The 14,681-nt window shown below is 47.4% G+C and overlaps 1 protein-coding gene across 4 annotated transcripts; it reads left to right on the forward strand.

Annotated features, from left to right (window-relative positions):
• The first annotated feature begins 421 nt into the window (after positions 1-421).
• On the forward strand, positions 422-10,441 carry LOC310670763 (uncharacterized protein). Of its 4 annotated transcripts, none has more exons than XM_083426499.1 (3): positions 422-502; positions 7,400-7,635; positions 9,514-10,441. In XM_083426499.1, exon 3 carries the CDS (start codon positions 9,534-9,536, stop codon positions 10,335-10,337), a length of 804 nt encoding a protein of 267 aa, XP_083282625.1. In that variant the 5' UTR covers positions 422-502; positions 7,400-7,635; positions 9,514-9,533; the 3' UTR covers positions 10,338-10,441. The 4 variants fall into 4 exon arrangements, with proteins under 4 accessions (XP_083282625.1, XP_083282626.1, XP_083282623.1 ...); XM_083426497.1 differs by lacking the exon at positions 422-502 and adding an exon at positions 3,314-4,451 and having other exon boundaries at positions 7,400-7,523; XM_083426498.1 differs by lacking the exon at positions 422-502 and adding an exon at positions 6,337-6,435 and having other exon boundaries at positions 7,400-7,523.
• Positions 10,442-14,681: the final 4,240 nt, after the last annotated feature.

Below are 14,681 nucleotides of genomic sequence, written 5' to 3' on the forward strand. Positions count from 1 at the left end.
TCCAGGGTCCTTTGAGGCCACAACGTGCTTTCAAGGTGCATTGCTTAAATGTATGGGGTGGATCTTTTGGGAGAAAAACTCTTCGCTGCTCCCTTTTTCCACCTCGCCAGTCATTTTTTACCCCCTTCCTCGCCTTTTCTCTAATTAAAATGCCCCAAATTAAATTAATTTAAATTTAAGAAATAAATTTAAAAGCCTCTAATTAAAAAGCACCTTTCCCCATAGGGGAGCTAGATATAATTCTATAAAGCAAGGATTTCCCAGACTGGTCCTTGGAGGTTTACGCCCTCATATTGAAGCTAAGGTATCAGGTGCACGAAGGAGTTAAAGCTAACGAGTCGATGCCCAGAGGGGCTAGTTTTTTTAGGCGAGGAGGGAAGGCTGGCGGCGAGCAACCCGTGAGGTCATTTCCTGTTCCGCTCACCGTGGGAAAGTAGCGTTTGAATTTCCCACGCGGGGCAGGCGCAGCAGGATTGTGGTTTCCCTCCTTCTTGGAGCTCCGGTGAGTCGAGGCGGAGGGCGGGGAAGGCTAGTAGAGGGGGAAAGACGAGCCCAGAGGAAACTGCATGGGATGAGGGCAGGAGGAGGCAAGTCAGATGGGAGGACAGGACGTGAAGGAAGTCTGCATTATGGCATTGTAGAGGTGGAAGGGACATCGAGGGTCATCTAGTCCAACCCCCTGCAATGCAGGAATCCAGGACAGATGGCCTGCCAACCTCCGCTTGAAAGGTTGCTGGCAAGGAGAGAAGAGTTCAGACTCTGCCCCCTTCTCTCCCTCAGCCTGTGTTGTTTGCATTAGCTCCATACTACGTGCCGTTGGTCCACCCTTTGGGAAGTTTATCCCTTGAGAGTCTGGACTCTGATGTTGACTATGTTTCCCTAGTTCAGGGGTCTGCAACCTTTAAGACAAAAAGAGCCACTTGGACCCATTTCCGAAGAAAAAAACCTGGGAGCCGCAAAACTCATCATTATAAAAATAACTTTTTTGTCACTTTTTTATTATTTCTTTGTTTGACCCCTCAGAATTACTCCTCCTCATAGAAATAAACGTTAAATTAACAAGTTACCTTGTGTGTGTGTGTGTTCTTCACTCCCCTTCAAAACAGTGACCAGCGTACATGCCCCCTTTCAATGCAGTGACCAGCGTACATGCCCCTTACAATGTAGTGGGCGGGCAGGAGGGCGGGAAGGTGACGTCGGGACGGTGCGTGACTAACGCACGCACTGCCCCCATGCGACGTCACAGCCAGTACAGTGCCCGCCACAGTGGGGAGTGTCGGGGCGCACAATGCGCCTCCTCCCCTCGCTAGTATCCACCCCGGAGCCGCGGCAAAGGTGTAAAAGAGCCACATGCGGCTCCAGAGCCGCGGGTTGCAGACCCCTGGGCTAGATGCTCAAATAGGAAAGCGGGAAAGGGGGTTAGGAAGCCCAGAGGCTACTTGATGTGGTCTACACTGATGGACAGTGGCTCTCCAGGGTTTCCTATTCACAAAAGAAGAACTTTTTCACACAATGCATGCAAAAATAAATAAATAAATAAATAACTGACAGGCAGGGTACCTGCCTGTCAGGTGTTGGTGTGGTTGCTCGAGAGCAAACAGGCAAGACTCCAACCTGCCTTTTCCAGGCTTTATTATCTCTACAAACTATTTTACAGTGCAGAGCGTCACAAGTCCATGTCTGCTCAGTCGCTAGCAGAATCTGGGAGTGGGCGGTCCTTATACCTTCCCCAGCACAACAGTCATGTGACCCCCATCCTTCTCCTTCTCCTCTCTCTGCGCGCAAACCTAGTGCGCAACGTGGGCGCTGGCAAAGGGGGACTTGCCTCCCCTCCACTTTGCTCAGGCTCGGTGTTGAGGCTCTCCCTAGCATCTTCTGATCCCTGCGCCCCTTCCCCACTGGAAGCGGGGCTTCCCTCCTCGCCAGAGGAACAACTGCTTCACAAGACCTTCGGAGGCTCCCTGTAACACAACGGCTCTTCCACCTCTCGCCTCTGAGCTGATGGCAGTTCCCTGACACCGCCCTTCCCGGTTCAGAAAACTGGGCTCAGGGTGGCTAACAACAAATTTAAAACACTTAATTGATGCAACAAACAAACACCTTGAAATACAGTATAAAACGTGAATAACAATAAATTCAGAATTCAAAAATCAATTTAGGGGGGAAATCCATCCAATAAACATTAGATGACATTAGCAGACCTATGGAACTCACTCCCACAGGTCGCAGCGATAGCTGCCAATTTGGGGGCTTTAAAAGAAGATTACCGTATTTTTTGCTCTATAAGACTCACTTTTTCCCTCCTAAAAAGTAAGGGGAAATGTGTGTGCGTCTTATGGAGCGAATGCAAGCTGTGCAGCTATCCCAGAAGCCAGAACAGCAAGAGGGATTGCTGCTTTCACTGCGCAGCGATCCCTCTTGCTGTTCTGGCTTCTGAGATTCAGAATATATTTTTTCTTGTTTTCCTCCTCCAAAAACTAGGTGCGTCTTGTGGTCTGGTGCGTCTTATAGAGAGAAAAATACGGTATACAAAATGACGGAGGTTATAAATGGCTGCTCAACTATGCTGTGCTTCCACAGCTGGGAGGCAGCAATACCAGTTGCTGGAATACCAGTTCTGGATACCAGTTGCTGGAAACCACAGGAGGGGAGAGGGCTCTTCTGCTCGAATCCTGCTTGCTGGTCTGGTTGGCCACTGTGAGAACAGGACGCTGGACTAAAAGGGGCATTGGCCTGATCCAGCAGGCTCTTCGTATGTTCTCAGGACAACAGAGGCTGAGTTACTCGACCAGATCAACCAATGTTTTGACGCTGGAAAACAGTTTCATATACAGTGGTGCCTCGCAAGACGAAAAGAATTCGTTCCGCAAGTCTCTTCGTCTTGCGGTTTTTTTCGTCTTGCGAAGCAAGCCCATTAGCGGATTAGCGCTATTAGCGGTTTAGCGGCTATTAGCGGCTATTAAAGGCTTAAGGGATTAGCGGATTAGCTGCTAAAAGGCTATTAGCAGCTTAGATCAGCTGATAAGCAGCTTAGATCAGCTGTTAAGCGCTTAGCGACCAGCTGTTAAGCGGCTTAGGGGCTTGGGAAAAGGGGGGGAGGGGGGGAAAAACCCAGGAATTGCAAGGCATTTTCGTCTTGCAAAGCAAGCCCATAGCAAATTTGTCCTGCGAAGCACCTCCAAAACGGAAAACCCTTTCGTCTAGCGGGTTTTCCGTCTTGCGAGGCATTCGTCTTGCGGGGCACCACTGTACTGCACTTAATCTGTTTACCAGAAGTAGGGAACTATGAACCTACAGATGTTGTTGGTTTGCAGCTCTCCTCAGCACCAGCCAGCATGCCCAGAAGTCGAGGATGATGGGATTTGTAGTCACACAACCACCAGCGCTCTTTGGATCTGGTGGGCCAGGGTTCAAATGCCCATTCAGCCATGAAGCCTACTGGGTGGCCTACCTCACAAGGTTGTTGCGGGGATGAAATAGGGGGAGAATCAAAGGTTTGATTCTCCCTGGTCTAAATATGGCCAGCTGACTCTTTCTCTTTCCGCAGGGAGGGAAGAAAACCTTGCTAGTCAGGGAGGTTGAATTTCACCCCTTAGAAACACACACACGTTGTCGTCACGCAGTTAAACAGCAGTGCTGTTGGCTTTGGTCTGGGAGAAGGAGAGGGAAAATGGCGAACGAAGGGAGGGGGGTTCAGCTAGCGGCGCCCGGGTTCAAACTGTGGTGAAGAAGCGGGTGAAAAGAGAGGAGGAGGGCGGAGGAGAAGAATCGCGGCTTGGCTCGAGAGACGACCCACTTGCTATCTGGAGCGAGCATACAAAACAATTCTGGGTGAGAGCCAGACTGCGTGAGATCGCAAAGGAAAACTGTAAGGGACCACAGCCACACAGGGAGGCCCAACTGCAGGAGTTCCTGAGGAAAGTGGAGTCTCTCCACTCGAGAGAGGACAACCCACAGCCATTGGTGCTGCAGCCTCCCATTTCAAGGGATGGTTTTCTGTCCTCTACCTCTAATGCAGCTGATATTGGTTGGCAGGAAATAGGAGAGAAGACTGTGAGCCGAATGATTACAGGCTTCTGCAGGGGAGGCCAATGGTCTGAGAGCGGCCTCTTGGGCGAAGGCAAGGCCAGCCACAGGGAAGTGAAGGAAGAGATTCCAGATGAGGCCGACCCGGACACCCTGCGGCAGATCTTCCGGCGATTCCCCTATCTGGAAGGTGACAACCCCCGCGAGGTTTGCCAAAGGCTCCGAGAACTTTGCCACCGGTGGCTGAAGCCAGAGAGAAGCAGCAAGGAGCAGATCTGGTGATCCTGGAGCAGTTCCTGGCTGTCTTGGCCTTGGAGACGCAGGGCTGGGTCACGGAACAAGGCCCAGAGACTTGTGCCCAGGCTGTGTTGCTGGTGGAAAACGCCTTACTTATGCAGCAAGAAGGCAAGAGACAGGAAGCTCAGGTGAGAGATTGGAAGTTGCTCATTTCTGAAGAGTTTTTAAATACATATGGCCTAGTCAGAACATGAATGGGAGAAATAAGGTAGTTGAGTATAGAGGGCAGACAGGGGGGATGTTCTCAGAGTGGCCAAACAGATGTCCATGAGAACAGTAGAAGCCTAGTGCAACAATGATTGTGATTCCCAGCAAGTGGTATTCAGAGAAACAGTGTTAGAAACACTGATATACAGTGGTGCCTCGCAAGACGAAAAGAATCCGTTCTGCTAGTCTCTTCATCTTGCGGTTTTTTCGTCTTGCGAAGCAACTCTATTAGTGGATTAGCGCTATTAGCGGTTTAACGGCTATTAGCGGCTATTAAAGGCTTAAGGGAATTGCAGCAACTTGCAAGACATTTTCGTCTTGTGAAGCAAGCCCATAGGAAATTCGTTTTGCAAAGCACCTCCAAAACGGAAAACCCTTTCGTCTAGCGGGTTTTCCGTCTTGCGAGGCATTCGTCTTGCGGGGCACCACTGTATAAGCTAATTGTCAAATGGCACCTTGAGAGCCAGTGTGGTGTAGTGGTTAAGAGCAGTAGTCTCGTAATCTGGGGAACTGGGTTCGAGTCTCCGCTCCTCCATATGAAGCTGCTGGGTGACCTTGGGCCAGTCACACTTCTCTGAAGTCTCTCAGGCCCACTCACCTCACAGAGTGTTTGTTGTGGGGGAGGAAGGGAAAGGAGATTGTTAGCCGCTTTGAGACTCCTGAAGGGGAGTGAAAGGCGGGATTTCAAATCCAAACTCTTCTTCTTCTTCTTCTTCTTAAATCTAGGTTGCGGTCACCACAATGGAAAGTCTAGGCGCCATTTCCCCCTCAGTGGGACTTGTTATTATTATTTATTCATTTAATTTCTATACCACCTTATATTTTAAAGAAAAAAACCCTCAAAGCAGTTCACAGCACATTGGAACATCAAATGAAACAACCCAGAAGAAAACAAATTCACGCTTCCATGAAAGTATTTCAGATCCTTCTCGAAGTGACATTTTGCTTTCCCCATATTTATGGACCGACTTAATTTATAGAGATGCCCCATAGCAGAAGAACATCTAGGAAGCCAGTGTGGTGTGGCAGTTAGAATGTTGGAGTAGGAGCTGAGAGATCAGGGTTCAAATTCCCACTCAGTCATGAAGCTCGATGGGTGACCTTGGGCCAGTCACAGCCCCTTAGCGTACCTTACAGGGACGTTGTGGGGGTTCACTGAGGAGGAGGGGGGGCTGAACCGTAGACTCCTTGGAGAAAAAGGTGGGAGACAAATGCAATAAATGAGCTCTTCTGCTTAGCTGCTTAAGAAAGCTGGAAGGGACCAGTCAGGTGGAGATGTCACTAGCCAACCTGGCATACAGAAATCTCACAATTGGACCCGTGCCAGTTGTAAAATGTGCCTGGTGAATTTCGAATACAGTCGTACCTTGGAAATCGAACGAAATCCACTCCATAAGTCCGTTCGACTTCCGAAACATTTGAAAACCAAAGTGAAGCTTCTGATTGGCTGCAGGAACCTCCTGCAGCCAATCCAGTGGCGTAGCGTGGGTTGTCAGCACCCGGGGCAAGGCAAGTAATTTGCGGCCCCCCCCCCGCTGCACTGTCCCTCCACCAGATAGTCCCTTGCTCTCTCTCCGCACCGCACCGCACACCTGGCACCCTCCCCTCCACAATGGGCGGCGACCCGGCGGCTCGGATCGGATTCGCACAGCCAGCACTGCAGTGAGAGAGGGTGAGTGAGCCAGGTAGGGGCAGAGAGCTGCGAGTGTGAGCGCGCCCCCCCCCAGATGTTGCGCCCGGTGCGGCCGGCACCCCCTGCACCCCCCACGCTACGCCACTGAGCCAATCAGAAGCCCTGACAGACATTCAGCTTTCAAAAATCATTTGAAAACCGTAACACTCACTTACAGGTTTTGATCATTCGGGAGCCGATTTGTTCAGGAGCCAAGACGTTTGAGATCCAAGGTACGACTGTACTGCAGAGGAGTATCCTTGCCTGCAACAGGAGCTATTGTGACTAGTAGTCACCAGTAGCCTTATCCTACCTGAATTTAAGAACCTGCAGAAGGCCTTGCACCTGAATCAGGCCAAAGGCCTACCTAGTCCAGCATCTTCTTCCTACAGCGACCAACCAGATGCCCAAGAGGAGCAGAATCAGAGCACAATACAGCTACTCTTCCCAACCCTTCAGTTTGTAGCAACTGGTATTTGGTGGCTTCGCTCCTTCTGCCATTGTGGTGAGAGTCAGTGTGGTGTAGTGGTTAAGAGCGGTAGTTTTATAATCTGGTGAACCGGGTTCGCTTCCCCGCTCCTCCACGTGCAGCTGCTGCCAACCAGAGGTACCACTGTGTCTGAAGAAGTGTGCACGCACATGAAAGCTTATGAGAGCCAGTGTGGTGTAGTGGTTAAGAGCGTTAAGAGTCTCGTAATCTGGTGAACCGGGTTTGCGTCTCCGCTCCTCCACATGCAGCTGCTGAGTGACCTTGGGCCAGTCACACTTCTCTGAAGTCTCTCAGCCCCACTCACCTCACAGAGTGTTTGTTGTGGGGGAGGAAGGGAAAGGAGAATGTTAGCCGCGTTGAGACTCCTTCAGGTAGTGATAAAGCGGGATATCAAATCCAAACTCTTCTTCTTCTTCATTGTGACCAGCAGCCAGTCTCTTCCCTGCATTTGTCTAGTCCTCTCTTAAAGGCACCCAATTTGGTGGCCGTCCCTGACTCTTGTGGCAGGGAGTTCTGTAGTTCAGCCCTGTGCTAAAGAAGTCCTTCCTTTTGCCTGCCCTGGGTCTCCTAACTTTCTGCCTCATTGTGGTTCCCGCCCCCTGGGGTTCTGGCGTTAGGAGAGAGGGGAGGGGAACCCTGTCTTCTGGGGTTGCCCTCTCCAAGCTTTGGTCCTGTTCCCTGAATGGGATCCTCACTTGTTCTTCCAGGTACCGGAGCTTTGCAAAGCAGAGAAGGCGCTTCTATCTGAGGCCAAGGAGGATCAGGCGGACACCTGGCAGGGGCCGGTTTGCATCGAGGAGGAGGACGAGAATGCGAGTGCCATTTCCTTGGGTATGAATTTGCTATTGATGAGATGGGATAATTGCTCTGTTGCCTTAGAATGTCTTCCCCCTCTTTTCCCCTTTCTCCAGTCAAAATGAGGAAGAACATCCAATTGACTCTGGTGAATTTTCGTAACTCTCAGAAAAGAACTTACATTATTTGTCCGCCCCCCCCCCCCCCATAATATTCTTTATCGGTTTTCATTTGCACACTCCACATACACATATTGTATTACATTTGACATTTACACCTGCTCCCCAGAGCTGACTTCCCTCCTTCCCTCTTCTGGCCTTTTATATCACATCTAACATTTTCACATTGTCTATATTATTTGTATATTATATTATATATTATTTGTATATCATTGTTCTTCTTTCGTATTTGTCCATAGAGTGTCTATAGTCAAATAAATCCTCCTGTATATACAATTCTTATTGTCTCTCTATACTCATTTACAACTACAGTGGTGCCTCGCAAGACGAAAAGAATCCGTTCCGGGAGTCTTTTCGTCTTGCGGTTTTTTTCGTCTTGCGAAGCAAGCCCATTGACGGAGTAGCGCTATTAGCGCTATTGACATTTTAAGGGCTAAAAACGGCTTTTTAAGGGGGGTGGATTAGCGGTTTTGCTGCTAAAATGCTTTTAGCAGCTTAGCGATTCAGAATAAGGGGTTTTGGAGAGGGAAAAAAAAATCAACTTTTTTCGTCATTTTTCGTCTTGCGAAGCAAGCCCATAGGGAAATTCGTCTTGCGAAGCGCCTCTGCAGATGGAAAACCCTTTCGTCTTGCGGGTTTTCCGTCTTGCGAGGCATTCGTCTTGCGGGGCACCACTGTACCATCGGTTACATTGATCACACAAAAGATGAAGAAATCAAGAGTGTTATGATTAAATGGGCAATGGATGTCGGCCATAACACTGAATATGAGAAGCGGATAAAATTATGGAAAACTGGGCTAAAATTTACACCATGTACCTTGTTAAAAGAAAATCTGTTAAAAATGATGTACAGATGGTACCTCATGCCAATTAAATTGACAAGGATGTATAAAACAGGAAACAAGAAACAAGAATTGCTGGAAATGTGGGGTGAAAGAAAGTAGTTTCTTTTACATGTGGTGGTCATGTGATAAGGTAAAAATGTATTGGGAAAATATATATAATGAATTAAAGAAGATATTTAGATACACGTTTTTGAAAAAGCCAGAGGCATTCTTGTTGGGAATGGTAGGAGAAGACATTACTAAGAATGACCAGAAATTATTCTTATATGCAACAACAGCGGCAAGGTTATTGTTAGCCCAGGTTTGGAAACAATAGCAAGTGTCAACAGTAGAAGAATGGCAACAGAAGGTAATGGAATATGCAGAAATAGCTAGATTAATGGGGGAAATTCGACAACAGGGTGATGAAACATTTAAAAAAGAATGGGGAAAATTTATGTCATATGTAGGAAGGATAAGGTGAAATAGTGAAACCAGTAGAACTGAAATAAACCTCATACAGAGGTACCTCGGGTTACAGACGCTTCAGGTTACATACGCTTCAGGTTACATACGCTTTAGGTAGTGGTGGCAGCAGGAGGCCCCATTAGCTAAAGTAGTACCTCAGGTTAAGAACAGTTTAAGGTTAAGAATGGACCTCTGGAATAAATTAAGTACTTAACCCGAGGTACCACTGTAATGTGAAATACAAAGAAAATTTCTGGATAAAGAACTTACAGTATTTGGACGCTCTTTTGCATGTATTGCCTAAATACCATCTTCTAAGGCAGCCCTGTTTAGAGAAGTTTTTAATGTTTGTTTGCATTTTTAATATTCTGTTGGAAACCACCCAGAGTGGCTGGGGAGGCCCAGCCAGATGGATGGGGCATAAGTAATAAATTATTATAATTTTATTATTGTTATTGTTTCACCTCTTGTTTAGTTTAGCCTGCTTCTTGATGTTCTTTCTCCCCTTGATACATGGAATGACTTGTGCTGGGAATCTCTCTTTATGCGCGTAGGCAATGAGAGGACATGGGAGATGGAGCAATATCGGCCAGAACATTGTGGGGTGGTGGAATCGCTGGGAAGTACCAGACAGAACATTCCTCACTGTCCTGCTTGGGGGGAAAGCTCTGGAAGCCCACAGCAGAATCCCCTAGTGAGGAAAGAGGACGAAGTAGCTCAGTGCGGGCCTGTCTTTAGACAGAAGCCTCACCTGACTTTGCACCAAAGCCCCCATTCAGGAGAGAAGCCATTGAACTGCTCAGCTTGCGGGAAGAGTTTCAGTCACCGCTCCAACCTTGTCATACATCAGAGAATGCACACGGGGGAAAGGCCGTACAAGTGTCCGAACTGTGAGAAGAGCTTCAGCCACATCTCCAACCTCAGCGCCCACGAGACAGTCCACACCGGAGAGAAGCCCTATAAGTGCGCCGACTGTGCGAAGAGCTTCAGCCACCAGTCACACCTCATCGCTCATCGGAGAATCCACACGGGAGAGAAGCCTCATAAGTGCTCGGACTGTGGAAAAAGCTTCAGTAATCCGTCGCATCTCAAAGCCCACCGGAGGATCCATACAGGAGAGAGACCCTACGCGTGCTCCGAGTGCGGGAAGAGCTTCAACCAGAGATCCATCTTTATTGTCCATGCAAGGACCCACACGGGAGTGAAGCCGTACACGTGCGCCGCCTGTGGGAAAAGCTTCAGCCAGAGCGCAAACCTTACAGCTCACGAGAGAATCCATACCACACGGACCTTCCGTTATGCAACAGAGCTCTCTGAGGAAAGGAACTGTCTCAGTACCACAAACATGGCAATATCATCAGTTGGGGAGACCACATAGAAGAGCTTCCAGTACCTGTGTGATGCTTCTTCTTTTTCAACCTCGCAGATTGTTAAGTGGAAAGGAAATGTTTAAAGTTGATAATAAAACTGTAAGCCTTTAAAGGCAGGGGGGATGTGTGGACTCAGCCCTGTGGTTCTGTGAATTCTGTGGCAAGAAAGCATGAAGCGGATTTTCTTACAACCTTTTGTCAATTGTTTTAATTTATTTCATGAAATCCATACACCACAAATTACGGATTCGAAAATATTTAAAACTGTCAAACTTACTCGTTTAAAATATCTGCGTAAATCAGAAGTGATACCCGTGGATGGGAAAAAAACAGTGGTTAAAAATACAGTGGTACCTCGGATTAAGTACTTAATTCGTTCTGGAGGTCAGTTCTTAACCTGAAACTGTTCTTAACCTGAAGCACCACTTTAGCTAATGGAGCCTCCTGGTGCCGCCGCACCGGCGGAGCACGATTTCTGTTCTCATCCTGAAGCAAAGTTCTTAAGCTGAGGTACTATTTCTGAGTTAGCGGAGTCTGTAACCTGAAGCGTATGTAACCTGAAGCCTATGTAACCTGAGGTGCCACTGTAATGCAAATTAATTAAAATTCTATTTATATTTAATTTTAAAACTCAGCCAGTTAAGTTAATAGATTGTTAAATTATTTAATTGTAGTTTGCTTTGAGACTTTTCTTTTGATAATAATAAATATAATGGATAAGGATTATTCATTATATATTATATAAAATTTAATAATAATAATAATAATAATAATAATAATAATAATAATAATTTTTATTTATACCCCGCCCTCCCCAGCCAAAGCTGGGCTCAGGGCGGCTAACAACAATCAAAACAATCCAACATTCTAAAAACTTTTCACCATAAAATCAATCAAAAACAAATTGATGGCAACCAGCAAGCAAGACCCTGTGCAGATTGCCAGAGGAGGGGGTCAGGCTGCGCCCTGACCAAAGGCCTGGTGGAACAGCTCTGTCTTACAGGCCCTGCGGAAAGATGTCAAGTCCCGCAGGGCCCTAGTCTCTTATATACAGGGGGATCCCTGCTTACACAGGGGTTCCATTCCTGGCTGCTGTGGGACATCAGTGGGACATGAACAAGTCCGTTCTGCTCTTGCCCCACACCCTTTCGGCACCCTAAACTGCACATCAGCAGACAACCATGTGCTGATAGCGCGTGAGTGGCAAGGCGCCTGTATCAGCACTGACTCTGAAGCAAAGCCGCAAGCTGCCCTTCAGGTTGGCACCTTTCATAGAATTAGAAATACAGTGGTACCTAGGGTTACATACGCTTCAGGTTACATATGCTTCAGGTTACAGACTCCGCTAACTCAGAAATAGTGCTTCAGGTTAAGCACTTTGCTTCAGGATGAGAACAGAAATCGTGCTGCGGCGGCACAGCGGCAGCAGCGGGAGGCCCCATTAGCCAAAGTGGTGCTTCAGGTTAAGAACAGTTTCAGGTTAAGAACGGAAATCCGGAACAAATTAAGTTCTTAACCCGAGGTACCACTGTACATTCAAAATCAGTTCTTGTATAAAAAATATGTCTTGCCTATGAGACAGCAGGGACTATAGAATTTTTCCAAAATCAGTGCTGACTCATAAATGACTCATAAAGGCAGCTCCAAAGCTAAGCTCTTTTATATGTGGCTAAAGTCGCCCACAGGTGTTGTTACTGATACAGAATAATGCGAAACTGAACTTTCCATTACAGGTTCCGGCACCCTTTTGCTGACTGAAACAGAATAACAACCCAAAATCTTGGAATGTATAAGAAATCCAGAACAAATAATAGCCAACCCACACAGCCTAGCTACAAAAGCTAAATCAGGTTATTCTGCAGAAACACTGAAATAAAATATCAGTTACGTAACAGGGTGAGAGAGATTGAACGACCTGGGGAAACAAAAGCAAGCTTTTGCTTGGTGCCAGGAAAGCACAAAAACAGGGTCCATGTTAGCCTCTCCGGAGCATTCCTCTCCCCTCAAAGCCACTGTCAATTTCATTTTGAAAGGCTCAGTGGAAAAGGCTGTAGATGGCCAATACAGTGGTACCTCAGGTTACATACGCTTCAGGTTACATACGCTTCAGGTTACAGACTCCGCTAACCCAGAAATAGTACCTCGGGTTAAGAACTTTGCTTCAGGATGAGAACAGAAATCACGTGGCAATGGCACGGCGGCAGCGGGAGGCCCCGTTAGCTTTCATTTTGAAAGGGTGCTCGATGGAAAAGGCTATAGATGGCCAATAGATTGATTTTTACTCTACTGTCTCTAGGATCATAGAATCATAGAATCATAGAGTTGGAAGAGACCACAAGGGCCATCGAGTCCAACCCCCTGCCAAGCAGGAGATGCAGCCTATCTCTTAATACCAGTTTCTGGGGTACAGGAGCAAGAAAGGACTATTGTGCACATTCCTTGCTTGTCAGCTTCTTCACAGAGGCATCGTATCAAGTTGGCCACTGTGGGGAAGAGGATGCTGGACTAGGTGGGCTGCCTGATCCAGCAGGCTCTTTTGATGGGCTAGAAGTGTGAGCTAACCAGCCTCCTATAACCAACATGCTTAAGTCTAATTAATGCATGAAGTGGTTAAGACCATAGAGAAAGCTATCCTGCCAGGTTTAGCTCAACCTGGGAGGAACTAGGTAATCAAGCCTTTGTCCTCCTTCCAGTCTATCTGAGAAGCTCAGTGTGTAAAGACGTCTGAGCTGGGGCTAGAAATCCAGACAGATGGGTGGGCTATAATAATAATTTAATAATAATTATTATTATTTATACCCTGCCCATCTGACTGAGTTTCCCTAGCCACTCTGGGCGGCTCCCAACAGAATATTAAAAATGTGATAAAAGATCAAATATTTAAAACTTCCCTAAACAGGGCTGCCTTCAGATGTCTTGTAAAAGTCAGATAGCTGTTTATTTCTTTGACATCTCATGGGACGGTGTTCCACAGGGCTACCAAGAAGGCCCTCTGCCTGGTTCCCTGTAACCTCACTTCTCACAGTGAGGGAACCGCCAGAAGGCCCTCAGAGCTGGAACTCAGATCTCGGCTGAACAATGGGTGGTGGTAATAATAATAAGTATTATTATTGTTATTATTCCAAGCTCAGACCGCATGGCTCTAAGAAGCCATTCGTGAGTTCCTATACCCATAATTTAGGAACTTTGTAACTGCCTGTGCAATCTGTTCTGAAGCACACGAGTCTCAACTTCAGGTTGAGGTTGTAAGTAAACCATTAACTTACCAAATGTGTCATCTTTTTTCTATGCTAGGGGGAAGAGGGAAACTTTGGAGGGAACTCACAAGGAAAAAATTTTTTTGTTACTCAACAGCAGGTATGGAAACCTTAGGCCCTTCAAATGTCACCAGTAAGCCTGGCCAGGGATGATAGGATTTGCAGTTTAGCAACATCTGGAAGCTTGAAGGCTCCTCCATGAATGCTGCAGGGGGTAGGATCCAAACCAATGGGTTCAAATACCAACAAAAAGAGAAATTTTGACTTAACGTTTGGAAGAACTGAAATGCTAGGTGCTACTTTTGACAGTGGAAAATACCATCTTGGCAGGTGCCGGACTAACTTAGCCAGAATGCTGTAGCTGTGACTTGCCCCTGCCTTGCCAGGAGGATGGACTAAACGGCCTTTGAGGATCCCTCCCCAAGTCTATGATCCCAGGACTCTCAAGGTTTTGATATGTAAATTTAAAAAGGTACTGCAACTGAGAGAGAATCCGGAGGGGATGCAGTTAAGCCCTGGATGGAGAACCTGTGGCCCTCCAGACGTTGGGGGACTCCCGTCGGCCAAAACCAGTATGGCCAATGATCAGGGATGATGGGAACGGGGAATCCAATAATATCTTGAGGACCACAGGTCCTTCACCCTTTATATAAATGACAGTGATCGCAGCCAACAGAGGACAGATGAATGGGAAGATGGTTGCTACACCAGAGACCTCCAGCTTTTTTTGGACTCACGGTGCAATTGTTTAAGAAAGGCATCGTTTTTATATTTTTATGCTGTGAACCGCCCTGAGATCTTCGGATGAATTCAATCAATCTATCAAATTGAAATATCAGAAGGGGGAGCATGGAAAAGGCGTATGAAGAGCCCCCTGGATCAGGCCAAAGGCAGCCAGCATCTGGTTCTCACAGGGACCGATCAGATGCCCGGGGGGAGCCCCAGATGCAAGGCTTTTCTCCCGCCCTACGGCCCCCAGCCCTTCCCTTCTCCGCCTGACACCTTGCAGCGCTGCTGCCAGCCAGAGCAGGCAACACTGGGTCAGGCGGACAAGGATTCTGACCGGCACAAGCAGGCTTCCTATACACTCCAAAA

The sequence above is a fragment of the Podarcis tiliguerta genome (genome assembly GCF_965153285.1).
Source record: "Podarcis tiliguerta genome assembly, chromosome: 2".
In the NCBI taxonomy this organism is placed as follows: Eukaryota; Metazoa; Chordata; class Lepidosauria; order Squamata; family Lacertidae; genus Podarcis; species Podarcis tiliguerta.